This window comes from Ambystoma mexicanum, chromosome 2q (assembly GCF_040938575.1).
Source record: "Ambystoma mexicanum isolate Mex_15411 chromosome 2q, UKY_AmexF1_1, whole genome shotgun sequence".
In the NCBI taxonomy this organism is placed as follows: Eukaryota; Metazoa; Chordata; class Amphibia; order Caudata; family Ambystomatidae; genus Ambystoma; species Ambystoma mexicanum.
Genome location: NC_090924.1, coordinates 264,545,923 through 264,561,659, shown reverse-complemented (window position 1 = coordinate 264,561,659; position 15,737 = coordinate 264,545,923). Strand labels below are relative to the sequence as shown.

Genomic DNA, 15,737 nt, shown 5'->3' with positions numbered 1-15,737 from the left:
AAGTAGGCCACCTTAAGGACGACCTTTTCCTCCTCTAGTGGCGAAAGCTTGGTGCACCACATAGCCATCAAAGACCAGTGGGTCTGTTGCCCATGTTTCTTGCAGACAGAAGCAGCTGTGATTGGCCAGAACTGAGGCCGACCCCTCCGTTCTCAACAGATGGGAATGGCCTCTACAATTCCATGTGAGGATGGTAAAATCTCAATTGTTGGATATCACACCCGGAAGAGAGTCCAACAGCCATTTCAGAGTTTGCTGTATTTCAACGATGTCCACTTGCTTCCCTTCGATATTAAAAGAGGATAGTAAGGGTTTGAGTGGAGTGTTCAATTCTTCTGGTATTGCATTGGGATCAACCTCATTCAAATCCACATCAATATCAATATCCACAAGCCTCAGATCCTCTTTGTATTTTCTGATGATCTTGGCAGTTGATGAAAATGTACAATGTAGAGCGGAAACATTCGGGTTAGGACCCTTCAGTGGCTCGACAAATAAAAAGTTGTCAGATGTAAGGACCCGTAATTCTGGGACTGAATTGAGCCTCACCAGTAGCTCAGATCGAGCTAACCATTTGTTTTTGCCGCTCTGATACAGATTTTTTATGAGGCACACACGGTTACTAGATAAATCTTTCCCATCTTCAGGTAGTGTTGATGTTTCCCTAATCGGTTTGTCGTTTGTATCTGCTGATTTTACTGATAAGCCCGGTGAGGGAGGCCCCCTTTCATCTTCACTGTGGTCAGGAATATCCAGCTGTTCGTCATCTTCCACCAAATCAGCCAGCTTCTCTTGATCCTTAAGTAGCCAGCTGGTTAAGCGGCCCTTAGCTGGGAGATTCTTTTTCCTGGCTTTGGCTGCTCTTTTCCTAGCTTTTTTAGACTGCATTATGGGAGATGATATATCTGACTCCAATTCTGGCTGCATGATGCGTTTGATGTTCTTTAGAGCTTTTTTTGCCAATCGGCGCTGTTTCCGAGAAAAGTACACCATAGGGCTTTGTTCAGCTTCCAGAGGGTACTCATTGTTCTGTTGCTCATTGTTATCTTCTGCCATTTGGATGGCTACAGAGAGGTTTTCATCGGCCTCTTCACGTTCATTTCCCGGCGAACCCTGAGTCTGCAACCGTGGAGTAGTATTGGCCAAAATTCTTCCTGACATTTGCAACAAGATTTAAGAGCAAATTGTATGGAGGCCACTGAAGACTGGAGATCAGCTATCTCGCTGGCCATAAAAACGGTACATTCTGGCTTCTCTGATTCTTTCTCTGGTCCATCTTCCATCGAGGTCAGGACCAGATTGGGCGAAGCAGAAAGTCGACCGAGGCTCCCCGACGAATTCGGTGGCTCCGTCACTCCTCCGGGATAATTCTCAGCCTGAGGCGGGGGGCCATTTTCTATTGGCAGTGGAATTTGTGATAACATTCCCTTTTGAATATTTAAGCATAAGTCCAGTAGGGAATTGTTGTCAATGACCTCATATTTAGTCGAACTCCTTAATCCGCTAGCACTAGTTCCTGGGGCAGTAATATCGACCAAAACTGGTGGAGGTAATATCCAAGGGAGGAAGGAAAGGGTTCGCAGGGAAAAATCTTGTGATATTTGCTTGATCCGAGGCAATGGGGTTCTTAAGTTTCTTTTTTTGCTTCATATTGATCACCGGGAGGTCCAAGGCGGCGTTCGCCTTACTGGGTTGCTTCCTGGATTTACGCAGATTATATTTCGTCTGTGGAGAGCCCTTCCCCTGAGACATTATCTGCTTGCTGATAGAGGGATGAATGTCTAAATCAGCTTCTCACCCAATATGTCTCCTACAACTTCTCCTTGTAATGGCTCCCGTTGACTCAGGATTGTTCTATTGATCAAGGCCCACTTGGGATCGAAAGTGGCTCGTACTTGATGTTCAGAGCACCTTTATCTAGAGAGGATCTAGAGAGGATCAGTTTCAGGAACAAAAGCACTCAGCCAGTTATCTCGTAGTTAGGGCTGGCCAATGATGAGATATGTTCAATGCTGGATTTAAGAATAAGCAGTAGTAACCCCGGGAACCTGAGGTCTATTGCTGTTCCGCCTGGATTAATGCTAACTGCTTTTTTGGCCTCACCACCCTGGTGCCTTTAGTAATATAGGCAAACAAATTAGAACAAGTGAGCACTTAAATCAATGCTTCAGTAATGCCGTTAGGCACTTGTAAAATCATGTGCGGAGGAGGGAGGGGATAGGAAAGGTGTGGTAAGGGAGTGAACAGAAAAATCCCCTGTTATCTCCCTTTCCTACCACAGTTCTCTATTATCCCTTATCCTAACACACTTCGCACCTCTCCAGGTGTTAATGCCTGAATACCATCGGTACTATGACCTCAAACTGCCGACAGTTTGCCTAATACGGCAGTCACGTCAGTTTGTGGGAATTATCAAGGCAGCTCAGGGGCCACAGTAGGTGACCAACAGGGGATCGGGGGGGGGGGCGCCACACTGCTCCACTACTCCCCCAACCTCACAAAAGCAGCCCGAGCACCAGGCACTGATGGTCTAGTGTAGGAGACCGCAGACCTTACCAGTTCAGTGAGCGGCCCCAGGTGCTGGTGTTGATTACCGTGGCTCGTAGCCCTCACAGACCTCTCAAGGCTCGCTGGCCTTGCGGCCCTCTCACGGCTCCAGATGCTGGTAATGATGACTAGCTGCCCGCGTAGCCCTCGCTCGGTCCCAGATGCTACTGACCGTAACTCACAGCTGACCGTAGCTCGTAACGCGTAGCCGTTGCCGTTACCTCCAGCAATCGGTTAGAGTAAAGGACTTTGGCTGACACTGCTAACTGCGTCAAGCCGTCAAGCCATGCCACGTTCACAAGCTCACATACACAGAGCTGATTGGCTGCTTCCGACGACTAGAAAGAGGTTTCACCACTTCATCACACAAAGAGACTCATCACAACAATTGAATATATATATTTCTCACCTTTTTCCCATAACCGCGCCTATGAACTACAAATACCCTTGGTTATTATTATACCTGCGGCTATCTGTAGTCCATACTAAACTAGGCATCCAGGTCACCCATCCATGCAGTAACCGGGCCAACCCTATTTAGATTCAAAGCAAGGAAGGGCCCAGACCACGTAGGCCATATTGCTCCAACTGGTCAAGTGGTCCTGTAAATTGTGCTAATTTAAAAGTAGCCTGAGGTGGCTAGTACCTTCCTCGCTTTTAAGCTAAGCAGGGTCAGTCAAAGGCACTGCATCGATCAGAATCCCAAATGCCTATTTCCAGTGTATTAACTACAAATATGTGTAGTTTCATAGCTGGAAAAATGCCAGAAAATACATGTTTTTTGCCCCCCACCGATGTGCTTACCAAGCTGTTTTCATTTATGGCTGATGTTACAGAAAAGCTTTGTGTTGCAAACTCTTTCCCCAGACCCCTTCCAACTGCCACATTTCACATGGTGTCCTCTTGCCGTCCCCCCACCTCTAGCTTGACGGAATGTGCATGTATTTTGACCTGCAAATGGCTTTTGATTTGTGTTTCATTTCCGTAATCCTTAGCAATAGCCGTGGCTATCTCTTGCATCGAGAAAAAGGTTAATTTTAAGCCTTCCAGCGATTACCTCTTTTGTTTTGCTGTAGTCAACCCGAGTGGGACGGGTATGCCCAGACATGGGTCCCGTGCCTGCTTGGCCTAGAGACACAAGCTACTCCTCACTGTTGGGGCCCAACAAGGCCAAAACAGGTTTGGGGATGCTGGTGATCTTGTGCTTAAAGATGTGACCAAGCAGTCTGTGATGGACTGTCCCTTTTTGGGTGGGACCAAGCCTAATTTGCATATGGTCTTTCTCCTTTTGTAATGATTTGGCAGGTGAAGAACAATGGTCTGGAGGGTTGCCCAGAGCAATGCCGGAGGTTAAGAGGTTCATTCTAAACCTTCCAGCCCTCATCTGTTTTCTTTTGCTTACGCCATTGTTCTGACATATAGGGAATTCTGTTTTCTTGTATTCTAACTACTAAACAATTCACAACTTTCTCAAGTTCTGAGAAAGGTCAGATTTGTGGTATAGTGTTTGCTAGCTAACACAATTCATTCCAATTTGTTGTCTCACTTTCAGATATCTAGAGGCCTATCTTCTATTGAGTCTTTATTTCACCTCATTGGTTTTTGACGATCTTTCTGAATTGTTTTAAGATGCTAAATGTACCTGAATATATTCAGAGAATGAAAATTCTTATCAGCATATCTTTAGTTTTTTTGTTCCTTTTCACCTGGTAGAACAGTTGTAGATTGAGCTGAGATTCCAGTGTATCAATGAACAATATTGATACATGTACCCCAAAGATCGTCATTTAAGGAATATATTTTTCATCTAAAAAAAAAAAACATGAATATGTACTAACCAGTGATTAAAAATAATCATGGAACAGATTCCTTCAATGCGTCATTTCCATCCAATTAAGTCAATGCCAAACTCAGGCTTCCGGTAATGCGGTGGCGGAGAGCCATTATTCCAATCAATAAACACGGTCCTTGCGTTGGGTTACGCTCCAACGCCCAATCCCTAAAAGAGAAAAAGAATAGGGCTAATCAATGCACTATGCTGCATTCAGACTCGAGTTGCTTTGCTTGCAAATGCAGCTCAGAGCAAATTGTGAGCAAAACATAAGAAATGAAAATAGGTCAGTAATTATTTAAATTAGTTTAACAGCCTTTGTATCTCTGTGGTCTAATTCGAGCGCGTGCACAAATGAATGGTAATGTTTTTTGTGGCAAAAAGAAAGGCCTATGAAAGATGTCAGTGGCAGTTTTCGTTATAATTGAAGCGGCCGTTTAAGGAAATCAATGTTGCAGCCATTGAAAAGGCCTTCTTGTCTGCACATTAACCCATCCCTGGGGATTAGGAACTTGCTCGGTGCATAAAAGCAGAGTGTAGACCATTATTATTCCCTGCAGATGTGGTAAACGAGGGCTTCTTTCATGTGTTCGGTTAGTAAATATGGCAGCCATATTTTCAACAGATCTTTCCAGTCAGTGTAGACTGTTTTGGAAGCGAGTTCCTTGCTTTTTTTTTCATCTTATATTTGCTTTTGTTGTGTGATTTGTGTTAGCAAAAGCCCAGACTTCCCAAGGAAAATGTGTAGGTGCTGTGAATATATAATAAAGTAATGTGTCACACAAGCTATATGTTACTGTGTCAAAATGATTACTGCCCTGCGGGAGTACAAGAATAAATAGTGGCTAAACAACCTACACAGCTATCACACTGCTACAAACCAACAGTGATCCCAGTCATAAAGGTAAAACAGGTGCAGTTAAGAGACATCCCTGATTTGCCTTTTGTGGTAACATGGGGTGAGGGAAGGCTATAATCCTAAAATGGGTGTGAATGTGAGACATTAGCAACACAATGGTCATGTCACAAAATGAAAGAATGTCCCATCAAGGTTCCGTAAAAACATGTACACTTTAATTAAACCAATCAATTATATAGCTAACTATTAAAAACACTACAAATCAATGGGATCAAGCCAGGCTTCATGGTGTGATGGTTAGAAGGTGGCAAGTCACGTTGATCCCAGGTGAGAAGTCAGTGTCGAATCTGGTTCAAACAGTGCTCCATGCGGTTCAAAGGTGGCCTCAAACAATGCAGGTCGATGGATCTCCAGGCGCGCTTTGAAACGATGAGCAGCGCTGAGTCGGGTCGATGAGCTACTTGATGCCCCAGCAGTTCAAGTTGAGCTGCAATGCAAAGTCATGGTGGTTCGACTTTTTTTTCAAAGATGCAGCTATTGGAAGTAATTTGCATAGTGCACTGGTCCTCCTGCCAGAATGGGGATGAGCTCTGCTGGGGCGATGTAGCATTCAACCAGTTCTATGGATGGAACCAGTGGTTCAAATTTCGAAGGTGACTCCAAAGGCAGCGCCACGGCTTCTGATGTTTTCGAAAGCAGCAAAAAAGCATCAGATTTGGTTAAAAATGGGTTGAGCGATGAAAACAGGGGAACTGGCAGCTTTGGCCTTCTGGATGTTGTGAGTCCCATTGCAGCGGGCTCTAGGGCAAGGTAAGTCCTTTTCAGTCTCTGCGCTCACAGCCTAGGGAGGTTTGCCAGCAGAGCTTCCTTTCCTCTGCCTTGGAGCACTTGTTTTTACCTTTGTGGGCTTTGGAAAGGACTGGTCTCCCAACAGCGTCCAAATGCATTCCAAATAATGTTCTTGAGGGTCTGAAAGTGATTTAAAGACAAAATGGTAGACCCCCCCCATTTATAGTTAAATGGTTTCAACGGATTTCATGAAAGCAAGCCTGCTTTAAACGGTTCAAACCCCCTCCTTGAGATAAGAGACCCTTGCCTCCTGATGCCATACCCACAGCGCTTTGTGTCACTGGAAGTGGCGGGCACAGGAATGAAAGAAAAGCCCATAGAAAAATTAGTATAGAGGAACCCTTCCTCAAACCCAGTTCTGCCGTTTGAGTACTTTGACTCTGCCCTCTTCCAAAGCCTGCAGCTTCAAAGAGTTTCTTTTGTGCAGCTTCCTAGTGTGAGGCAGGTCTTTGATTTGGAGGTGCCTCTCTGAAGTCAGACTCTCAGGAGATCTCTTGGTGAGAACTACCAGGCATGGCAAGTAGAAGTTACTCCACCTCTCAGAGTGACAACAAAGGCAGACATCCTACCTTTTTACCTCATTCACTGGAATGCAGATTATCAGGTTGTCTGGAATCCACATAGCCTCTCATAGCTGGTGGGAGCTCATAGGGTTGACAGTGGTATGAATCCAATTGATGTGGCTACAATAATCATTTTTCTATCAGTCACCATGCGGAAGTCAGTATGGCTTCTTCTTACAGTTACATGACACCAGGATTTTAATATTTTGCATCAGAGGTGCTGACGTTAACACACTCCCTACCTGCAGGAGCCTCCTGCTTCTGCAGCTGTCAAAAGGGCACTTACAACCTTTGGAACTGCTCTGTGCCACTGTCGAGCAGGAGATGAAGATCGGTTAGAAGACTGCTTCAGTGGGGAGCATGTGCACTTTGTGCTTTGGCATGGAGTTTTAGGGAGGGGTCTGGTTAGCAAGCTGTGTTATCTGAGATGGATTGCCTGCATCTTTGTATTATTAATACACATCAAAACAATGCTATTTATTTTACTCCCTTGCCAGATGGCAATGATTGCAACCCTTCTCAGTCACACTAGCTATTTGCATGCTACCTGAAGGTCCAAACCTTTGCCAAGCATAGGTCGAGGTAGGTGGCAATTACAGGGTATGACATTTCTCTCATTGTTAGGAAAACCCACCATCATTTCCTACTATTTTTCACCCAGAGCATGGTCCCTGGACATCAGGGAGAGTCACTTTTGTTTTTGGCTTCCCCTTAGTGGGGATTTGAATCTGAGTCTGGCTAGGAACGCCATTGTGTCACATCTTGTTGAGCTATCTTACAGTTGTTGCTTTGATTTTGTTTATTTGACTAGCCCGTTTATGACATAATGCCCATTCCCGATCAGCCACCTACCTTGCAACACACTCAGTGTTCTTGTTCTGAATTTAAGCACACTTAGAGTACTGCAGAATTACCAGTGTTTATGAGGGTAATGAGTGGATGGGGTTGGCTATAGCCCTTGGCATGTCGCTTAGCATGTGTGAATGTTGGGTGATTAGAAAGGGGGAGGGTGCATAACGCTGCATGCTGTAAGGGACAATGACTGAAAGTAATGGTGACCATTTAAGAAGCATTCACTGTGTTTCTTTCAGTCTTGATAGTACAGTTGTAAAACAGCTTTGAGTGTCGGAAAGGAAAGGTTGCACCCATTAATAGGGTTTGTTTTGGGATAAGGGAGGGTGAGGGACGGGATGGGTTCCATGGGGAGTGAGGTCTGGGGGGGATGAGGGAGTGGCAATGCAGAGAGAAACATTGTACATTTTGGCCCTCATTAGGACTCCGGAGCTAAACCATGGTGCTATTAGCACCATGGTCCATGACGGAGTCCGCCATGGAGAAAGGGGGAATTCCCCCTTTCTCCATGGCCCTTCCCCATTCCCATTTTTGCCCCATAGGGCTCAATGGGAATGGGGAAGGCGGCAATTACGGTACCGCAAATTGCGGTACCGTAATTGCCATCAAGGTCCCTTTGCGGGTCCCTACTTTAACGGCTGGTCCAGACCAGCCGTTAAGGTCGGGAGCTGCAAAGGGACCTCGTAGTAAGGCGTTAAGGGGTTAACGGGGCCGCAGCATTTTACGGCGCTGTTAACCCCTTAACGCCGGGGTCGTAAGGACCCCCTGTTGGCAAGCACATTGCAACTGCTGTTTCTTTGAATTTTAAGATAATTATGAAGTTTACATGTTTAATGAGCTTGAACAAGTATCATCTTTTCATCCCAAATTACATTCATTGCCTATTTTTCTTAAAAAAGAATGCAATATCATTGATGCTTTGCTACACTGGTCTTCGAGAACAATATTTGTAAGATTGAATGACTGCAGGAGAAATAAATGATAGCTCTCAATGCATTTTATTTACATTTTGTTGACAGAAGATTGTATAATTGTCGTTCCTTACAAAGACTATCACTCGAGAAACTGCTGGTTAGTTAAATGGCTCAAATACATACCACTAAACACAATGAGCTTTGATTTTTAAAGTGTTTTTCAATCGGTTGTTTGCATTGAAAAAGACCTTTTCAAATCAGGCCCACTCTCTGCTTGACACTGGTTTCTAGGAGGCATAAGTTCCAGTGCTAAAAAAACAGGTAGAACGATCCGAAAACAGTTAAAACGCTCAATTTGAGAATAAATATTTATAATTTGCCTCTTTAAACTGCATGATATGAGCCTTCCTACAAGGGAACTTTCCAGTCTGTTTTGTGCAGCATCATTCTTCCAGGAGCTCTGTTACAGAAACATTGCACCGGTGCAAGTACAGTTTTACTCGGTGTTAGGACTGAGGCAAGAATTGCCCTAATGCAACAACAACAAAAATCTTTCGATGCATGTTTGTACCAAGACAAAGTTTGCCCTAGTGCAAATACAATTTCATATTAGCACTGGGCCATATTAGCTCCAGGCATTGCCCTGGAGCTAAGATGCATTTAAAGAAGATATTTTTGGCACCAGGACAAGTTCTTTTTTTTTTTCTACTTCTAGTGGGGTGCAAAATTGCTCTTGCAAAGGTGTAAAGTTTCTGTAATGAGGCCCCTAGCTTTCGCACTAGGGTAATTGTGAACTTGCGCCAATGCAACATTTTGTAGTACGAACAGGGTTTTCGCAATATTGGTGCCGGCCCATAGGCTCGGTGCTTCCATCATTTTGTTAATAACTTCCCATCAGGTCGTTTTATTACAAGATGAGCAGCACAAAGCTCGCTAGCGTGATGTCACAATTCAATCAGATCGGTGTTGTGAGAGACACTTTGAAACAGTATTTTCTTATTGTATAAGCACCTAACAAGCAAACCATGAAAACATAAATAAATAAAATTATTCTTGCTCAGTATCCACGAGGATGTGGAGCACATTCAGCATGAAAGAGATCCAAGGGAGAAAAATGCGTGAGTAGCTGAATTCAAGGAAATACTCCAATTGCAAGTCTTTGGATATGCACGCGCAAGGCTGATTTAAACAACAGTTGAAAGTCAGGCTCTCAGAAGACAAGCGGGATAAACAGGGAAAGGATTGGCACGGTGCGGCTAAACAATTCCAATATTTAAAGCCAATTCTTAAGTAGGTATGGGGTCCTCGAATAATAAAATCTAGTCTAGAATTCAGGCAATCCAAAATATTTAAGTGTGATAGCCCTGCCAATAGAATGAGTTTCACTGCAGATTTTTTATTTTATTTATTTATTTTACATTTTTAAAGCACTCACAGCCCCCGGGCATCGAGGTGCTATTACAGGAATTGTTTTTGTTTATTTAGTTGCGTAATTGTTTTTGTCTTAGTTGCGTATTTATAACGCGCTTAAACACCCACAGGTTTTTAAGCAGGGACCCGGAGATCAAACCTGTGTTGCTTCGTGTCATCTTGCTTCCAAGGCGCGCACGTTGCCGCTGAGCTATCCTCCCGGGACAGATCATTTGCATATCTTTTGATCATTCTCATAACAAGTCTGGACTTTATTCAACTAGCCCAACCACACTCAGCATTACAAGTATACAACCTCAGCCGCAATCTGAATGTGAATGTCTAGTAACCTTGAGAACGAGGACCCACTCACAGTCACTCAACTGTCTTGTGAAGCTGATCAAATTGACGGTTCTTTACCATCAAATTGTACTACATTTCACAGTGGGAGGGGGTGGCACAGAGGATCTTGAGGTCAGGAGGATGTTCTCATCACAGCCTAACAGCAATGGATAGAAAACACAGGTATTACTGTCAGGATAGATAGGTACATGAGTAAAGCCTTGGTCTCTGGCAAGGGGCAGCCTGCACTTTCCATGTTCCAATCCAGCAAATAGCCAGGTAAGCCTACTAGCCACTAAACACTGATACAGCAAGTACCATTTAAAATGAGGCAATACTAAGACTGATTATTACAGCACTTGGAAGCTAGCAGAGCCTGGAGCTACACAATAGCGCTATTTTGTTATTTATGCAAACAATGGCAGGGGAAGTCATGCACTACAGTTGAGGCTGCACCTTCCAGTATTTCAAGAACCGCAAACATTCTGATTACTTTTATCTCTATTTTGTTTCCATACATATTCCCATTTTGATATGTTTACATCAATCCATGCCACATAAACAACTTCTGATCGACAATTGATCTGCAATGCAAATTATTTGAAAGAACAAGCCATTTAAAAGTTGTTCCAACAAAAATATTCTGATATTTAGGGCCTAATTCATGGAACGTGCAAAATGACTTTGCTCTGCAAAAATACACTCTGTGAATTAGGCCCGGCTCAACGTATTAGTTGGCAGTGCACTGCAAAAGTACTCTTTGCACCACAGCCAAATAAAAATAAAAATCACTCAGTAGGGCCCAATTCATGGAACGTTTGGAACGGAGCAAAGTGACTTTGCGCTGCCAAAAAAAAAAGCTCTTTGCACTGCGCTAAATGGGCCTAATTCACAAAAAAGCACTAAGTCTGCAGCATTCTGTGAATTAGGCCCAGTTCAACGTGTTTGTTGGCTGGGCAAAGTCACTTTGCACAGCGCTAAATGTTCCATGAATTGGGCCTGATGTGAGTAGCCTATTATTTGCCATGATCACGGAGTTAATGTATCCCATAATTTCCCTTGGCTGCTTTAGGTGGTCACCCCAACACTATGACGGACTGCTCATCCAAGCACAGAGCGCACAAAGCGCCATTGCTTTAAAAGCCTGCCCGAACACTGGCCATATTAGTGTTGTGGCTTGATGGGTTTCTCCCATTATGTGTTTTTAAGTTATTAGCTTCACCGTTAGAGAGGCACACCGAGTCGAAAAACAGAATACCTATAATCGGTCACCAAATTTAAAAGCACATGTTGGACACTACATAGATACATTTCAGAAACCCAGTAAAAAACAACAAAAATAACTATCCAGCGACTCAGTAATTTAGAACTGCGTCATGATTCCAGCCATGAAGGTGTCTCTTCGGCTTCACCTTTTTCATGTGAAGGAACAGGTACAATGCAATACACTTCTGATGTGCTAGGCTTAGGTGGGAACACAGCTTCACGCGGGAGTGTTAGGCGTGCTTTTCTCTGTTTCTAGGTGGTGGGAGAAGAGCAGCGCTGAGGTTTTGATATGATCTGCGGTACAGCATGACATTCAATATGCAAGTCAGAGAATAGTGCAAATTGTGCAAAACGATACAGGGTGGTATTACAATATGTTGCTGACAGCCAAGCTCAGTATACCGGCCACAAAGCCATCTTTGCTGTGTGCATGTGGACAAAAGGAGGCAGATCATTAAAACATTGCCCTTCTGCACGAAACTGGAGAAACTTAATTTAGCCTCCGGTTTTGGTGCTTTGCTAATACAGAATGGGGCAACAGGTTTAGCCCCAATCCATAGCATCTAAAAGTGTCTTGGTTAGGGCATGCACTTAGCTATTTTATTTGCTGTCTCCTTCCTGCAATAAAAATAGAAATGTAGGAAACACATTTTGCGAATGTAATGTTCAGCATGCATAGTGCAGAAACAGTCAGATTTATTTTTGCCCTACTACAAAGGTTTTAGATAATGCATATTGTTACAAATCCTTTTTGCTACATTCTGATTCTCAGTTGTTAGCACAAGTGCAAATGTTCGATAATCTGGCAAAAAGGCAGTTTTAGCTAGGAGGGCATGCGGCCAAGTCCTGTTGCTATATTCTTTATTTTACAAGACAATATGGTGGTTCCACGTCTTAAAATCGCTGCAAAAATGGCCGTGAATACAAAATATCGCGGCAAAAATGCTATGGTTTTGCCGCCACAATCCTGTAAAGGATGCGGGGGACACCCCTGCAACCCCTGGACCCATTACACCATTTAAGGGGAGCAGGGAACACCACCGCAACCCCCGCTCCCCTTAAATGGTATAATGGGGTTCACCTTTACCGGGTCAAACCACAGCATATTTGCCGCGATTTTTTTTTGTGCAACATTTTTGCTGCGATTTTACTACCTGATACCAATCAGGTGTGCAGATGCGCAGAAATCCAGGCCTAGGCGTTATGTATAAATGACATCAAAACAAGAGTTGGTTAGAAACAGTAGCATAATACTGCCACGGATTTGCGGATATTTACTTCCATGAATGGAGTGCATGCAAACTGTAATTACGCATCTGCTATCGAATGATGACACGGTGTAAGTTCACCTTGGTAACATTAAATATCAAAGGAAAGGTTCCATGTCATACCAAGCACAGGGACAGGAAGCAAGATTACATGCTGTCAATGAAGAAACACGCAGACGTCTGCTTTCTTACTGTCCTTGCGTGCTGCTTGCTTTGCTGCAAGTCGAAAACTAGGAGAGACTTGTTATATTTAGGGCCTGATCACGCCTCTGGCGGTAACCCTTAAATCCGGCGGTAGCGCTATTACCGCCGGATTTAAGGGTCCGCCAAATCAGGACTTCGACGGATTTTGCCCCAGCTGTGAGCTGAGGGGAAATCCGCCGAAAATGTGCGCTATTACCGCCGGTGGAAAATCCGCCGGCGGTAAGAGCGTGAAAATTCCCCATTGAGCCCAATGGGGAATGGGGCATTCCCGAATGGGCTCAATGGGGAATGGGGATTAACATTACCGCCAAACTCTTGATCCGGCGCTATTAGCGCCGGGGAGTTCGGCGGTAGGGCTAATACCGCCGGCGTTACCGCCAAAGTCATGATCAGGCCCTTAGTCTCTAATGACTCCTGCCTGTTTTTCTTCAATTGGCCAGGTTCTGCTATGCAGCATGTGTATTCGCGTTGTCCTTTGGTATTAGTGTCTTGCACTGCAGGAAAGCCAGTGTGTCAAATACATTGGTGGTGTTACTGTGAACACTTTTCGGCGGTTTTCAGCATTGGAGGAGTTGGGTATGAAGGTTTTACAAGTTTGGGAAATGTAGGCGACTGTGTGTCATGCTGACTTTGTTAAGTTGTGTGACTTGGATGGGAGACGTTTGCATGAGATGACCGGTCGGTAGTTCACGTGTGGCTGTAGGAATGTGATTACCGCACAATCTGAATGTATCTGTGCTGTCTGTGTGAGGTTTGTGACTACCAGATTGTGTGAGAATCCACGACCAAGTTTGTGGTCAGATGTGTGGGTGAAATCGCAAACTAGCTCCTAGAACAATGTCCTCAATTAGTTCTGATCGTGATTTTGCTGCACGTATGTCACACTGAAAGATTGTGATCTCCTATGATCACTGCTGTCACATCCATGGTTTGTAGACAAAGAGATATTTTAAGAATTACTTCCAAAAATAATAGGTTAAGATAAGTGCTTGGGTTGAGAGCATATTAGGTGGTGAGATGCACGAAAACGGAGTATTTCGAACTTGAACTTAGTGATTTGCACAGTGGCCACACCCCATACTATGTATGGTGCATGTGTTGGGTTTAGACGTAGGGATCTGCAACCTGTGGCTCACCCAATGTGTTTTACTACAGCCCCTATGATCCCTCCCTATTGACTATGCTGGTTAGGTCTGATGGGAATTGTAGTCCACAATATCTGGGGAGCCAAATGATGCGGATCCCTAGGTCCATAGGATTCTAGAGGCAATGTTCGGTTGGCATATTGGGTCTTGATTATGCTAATGTTCAAGCTTTCAATTTCAGCCAGAATGCTCTGGTGCACTTGTATTTGATGAAAACTATGGTGAATTCAGGAATCTTTAAATAATTGTATGGGTTTAAATTAGGATGTGATTTCTAGATTGAGCTGCACTAAGAATGTACCCCAAAGTTGTTAGTGGACTTGGTGTTTAAATGTGTAGTTGTGTTTCAACGTGTGCTTATGGCATTCCTCGGTGCAATTACATGCCCCTGTTATTCCCTTCATTTGAGACCTAACCAGAGGTTAATCTGGGCACAAGGGATGATGGAACAGTTCCAATCATGCCCCTGAGAGAATAGTTCTTGGTTTCAGGCCATTGCTTGATGGGTCTGTTTTAGCAACAGTATTCCTCCATTTTATTAGTAGGCAATGTCCTGCCGTTTGATTCTTTGTTGCACTCTAAGGATCCCTTCTTTCTTAAATTCCATCCTGGGCTTTGAACTGAACTAGAGCTGGTGCAAAAAAGATTCAGCGTGAAATAAAACATAGAGAGCTGGGGGTCAGGAGCATACTCATGGTCCAGAACCTGACAGTTCCTTGATTCTGTTATCATAAAGTTCTGTTGTTGGCCTCGATCATTGCTGTCCCATTGTCATAGATGTGCATCGCAAGTGTCCTGCGGTCAGGGTAATTCTCTGATTTAAGAATGCCTTGTGATTGAACGATTTTGTCAAGCAGAGATGTAGTAGGTAAAAGAAAAGGAGGTTTTACGCCATTTTAATGCTGTAAGAGGCATTTTGGTTGAGGGCCTCATAGCTTTTCTTTTCAAAATGGTGTTTTTAATAATTGAAATCGCTTTTCTCAGATTTTCGTGAGCAAGGTCTAGGTGAAATCAATTATGAAACATGCCAGGCCTCCTCTGTACAGATACACATACTGGAGCATGTTGTTTAAATGTGTCCCTGCATTGGTGTTTGCTTGCTGGGTACACTCTGAAATCGGAGCTGCATGATTGTGTTTCATGTTAGTGTGACGAGAATGATGCAAGTGGATGCCTCATCTCTTGTCCGAAGTTCATCAATGCAAAAGGTGAGTCTGGGCTTTAGTGTTATTGTTCCTTTCCATCTGTGAACTCTCCAGAAGAGTGAAATCAGATATTGTTGGGGGCAAAAGGGGACCATCTGTGGAGTTCCCAGAGATTGGAGATAGAGTGGCGAACTTAAAGACTGTGGTAGAGATTTCTGGTGTTCTTGGGAGAGTGGAATGGATACCCGGGATGATAGAGCCCTTTCAATAAGGTGAGCTGATCTCAATCACGGCTAAATGTGCCTTCTGATGAACCGCCCATATTGTATTCATTTTGATACAAATGAGAACAATGTTGTGAGCATCTTGCAGGCTGAGAGTAGAGCCACATTGAAACATGAATAATGCATTGCTGAACACCACACATGTAATAAACATCCTAAATGTATAAAATGAACCCAGAGAAGCAGGTACTGTGTTATTAACAGGTGACCACTTCAGTTGTGCTATTTACCTTTGCAAGTAACAATCAGGTTTCATGA

At 43.9% G+C, this 15,737-nt stretch overlaps 2 protein-coding genes across 2 annotated transcripts in view; one reads left to right on the top strand and one right to left on the bottom strand.

Moving 5' to 3' along the window:
- Positions 1–15,737, top strand: part of FAM20C (FAM20C golgi associated secretory pathway kinase) — a 438,324-nt gene that overhangs the window by 307,947 nt on the left and 114,640 nt on the right. The gene's annotated exons all lie outside the window — the stretch shown is intronic.
- LOC138570325 (uncharacterized) overlaps positions 1,862–15,737 on the bottom strand; it is a 51,261-nt gene continuing 37,385 nt past the window's right edge. Inside the window, exon 3 of the mRNA XM_069649107.1 lies at positions 1,862–1,928. Within this exon, the coding sequence (XP_069505208.1) occupies positions 1,862–1,928 (67 nt within the window). The remainder of the gene's footprint in view (positions 1,929–15,737) is intronic.